At 31.5% G+C, this 1433-nt stretch overlaps 1 protein-coding gene across 1 annotated transcript in view; it reads left to right on the plus strand.

The window, feature by feature from the left end:
* FAM179B (family with sequence similarity 179, member B) overlaps nt 1-1433 on the plus strand; it is a 164925-nt gene that overhangs the window by 63110 nt on the left and 100382 nt on the right. The window contains exon 5 of the mRNA XM_011996232.1: nt 532-791. Within this exon, the coding sequence (XP_011851622.1) occupies nt 532-791 (260 nt within the window). The remainder of the gene's footprint in view (nt 1-531; nt 792-1433) is intronic.

Genomic DNA, 1433 nt, shown 5'->3' on the forward strand with positions numbered 1-1433 from the left:
GAGTTACCGTGCTCGGCTGAAACATTTTTTATTATTTGTTATAAACTAAAATACTCTTTCTTAACAATAACCCAGTCCAAAAATCATGAAATTAGCATATGTAAGTTCATTCAGGACACATTCAGTCTTAAAATAAAAAGTTGACTGAGCCTAGTGGGTCATGCCTGTGATCCCAGCACTTTAGGAGGCCGAGGTAGTTGGAGATGAGTTTAAAGATGTTTCACCTTTAAACTATCCTACAAGTCCAGTGTTCAATTTATCGCATATTCAGTCAATTTTATTACTTTCTTTTAGCGCTATACTTTGATTCTCTTCTATTAATTCCTTTCTGTATTTGTTTATTGCACAAGATCAAATATTATATCAGAAGCTGAGGCTTTATGCAGCCTGTTCTCCCCAGTGGCCAGCTATAATGTGCTTTTTTAAATTTTATTTTAAAACATTGTATTTTAAACATTTGTGACTGTAACTCCTTCTTCTCTAACATTAAAAAAAGAAAAAGAAAAAGTAAAATATCTATTTTTCATGCAGGAGAAAATTCTCAAGAAAAACCTCCAGTTCAGCTTACACCTGCCTTGGTGAGATCGCCATCTTCCCGACGAAGTCTAAATGGAACAAAGCCTGTTCCTCCCATACCAAGGGGAATGAGCCTTTTGCCTGATAAAGCTGATTTAACCACAGTGGGACACAAAAAGAAAGAGCCTGATGATATTTGGAAGTGTGAAAAAGATAGTCTTCCAGTTGATCTTTCAGAATTAAATTTCAAGGATAAAGATTTGGATCAAGAAGAGGTTAGAACCAAATATTTTTAATGACTTAAAAATATTTGCAATTTTCTATGTTATAGTTGCTATTTAAGGAAAAATCAAGTTCTTTTTATCCTGTAATATCTTATTTCTAAAATATGTTATTTCTAAAAATATGTTCATTATAGAAAATGTGAAAAATACCATGAATTATTAGAAAGGGAATTTATCACGCCAGTTCCCACTACCCAGAATAATTTACTGTTAACTCAACTGTATTTTCTTCAAGTAGTTTTTCTATGCATACATTATTCCTTTCTAAATTGAAAGTATGAATAATAATATAGCAATACACTCATGCACTGACCCCTTCCAGTGAACAATTTGTCATATTTGTTTCCTTTATTAAGGAAATGAAACATAGCACAGTTCTCTCCCCAGTTCAACATCTCTTCCTTCTTCACCAGAAGCAATTACTATTATCATTTATTTATGTTTTATGTATTTTTGTACTTTTTATATTAATATTATTTTGTGTATTAATTTACTTATGGTGTATTTATACCATTGATTTTAGCTTATGATCAGTCTTTTGCAGTTGCAAACAGTGAACTGCAATGAACATATTTGAAACTGTCCTTTGTGCATATGTGCAAGCTTATCTTTATGAAATTGAGATCATATTGT

This window comes from Mandrillus leucophaeus, unplaced genomic scaffold (assembly GCF_000951045.1).
Source record: "Mandrillus leucophaeus isolate KB7577 unplaced genomic scaffold, Mleu.le_1.0 Scaffold505, whole genome shotgun sequence".
Taxonomy (NCBI): Eukaryota; Metazoa; Chordata; class Mammalia; order Primates; family Cercopithecidae; genus Mandrillus; species Mandrillus leucophaeus.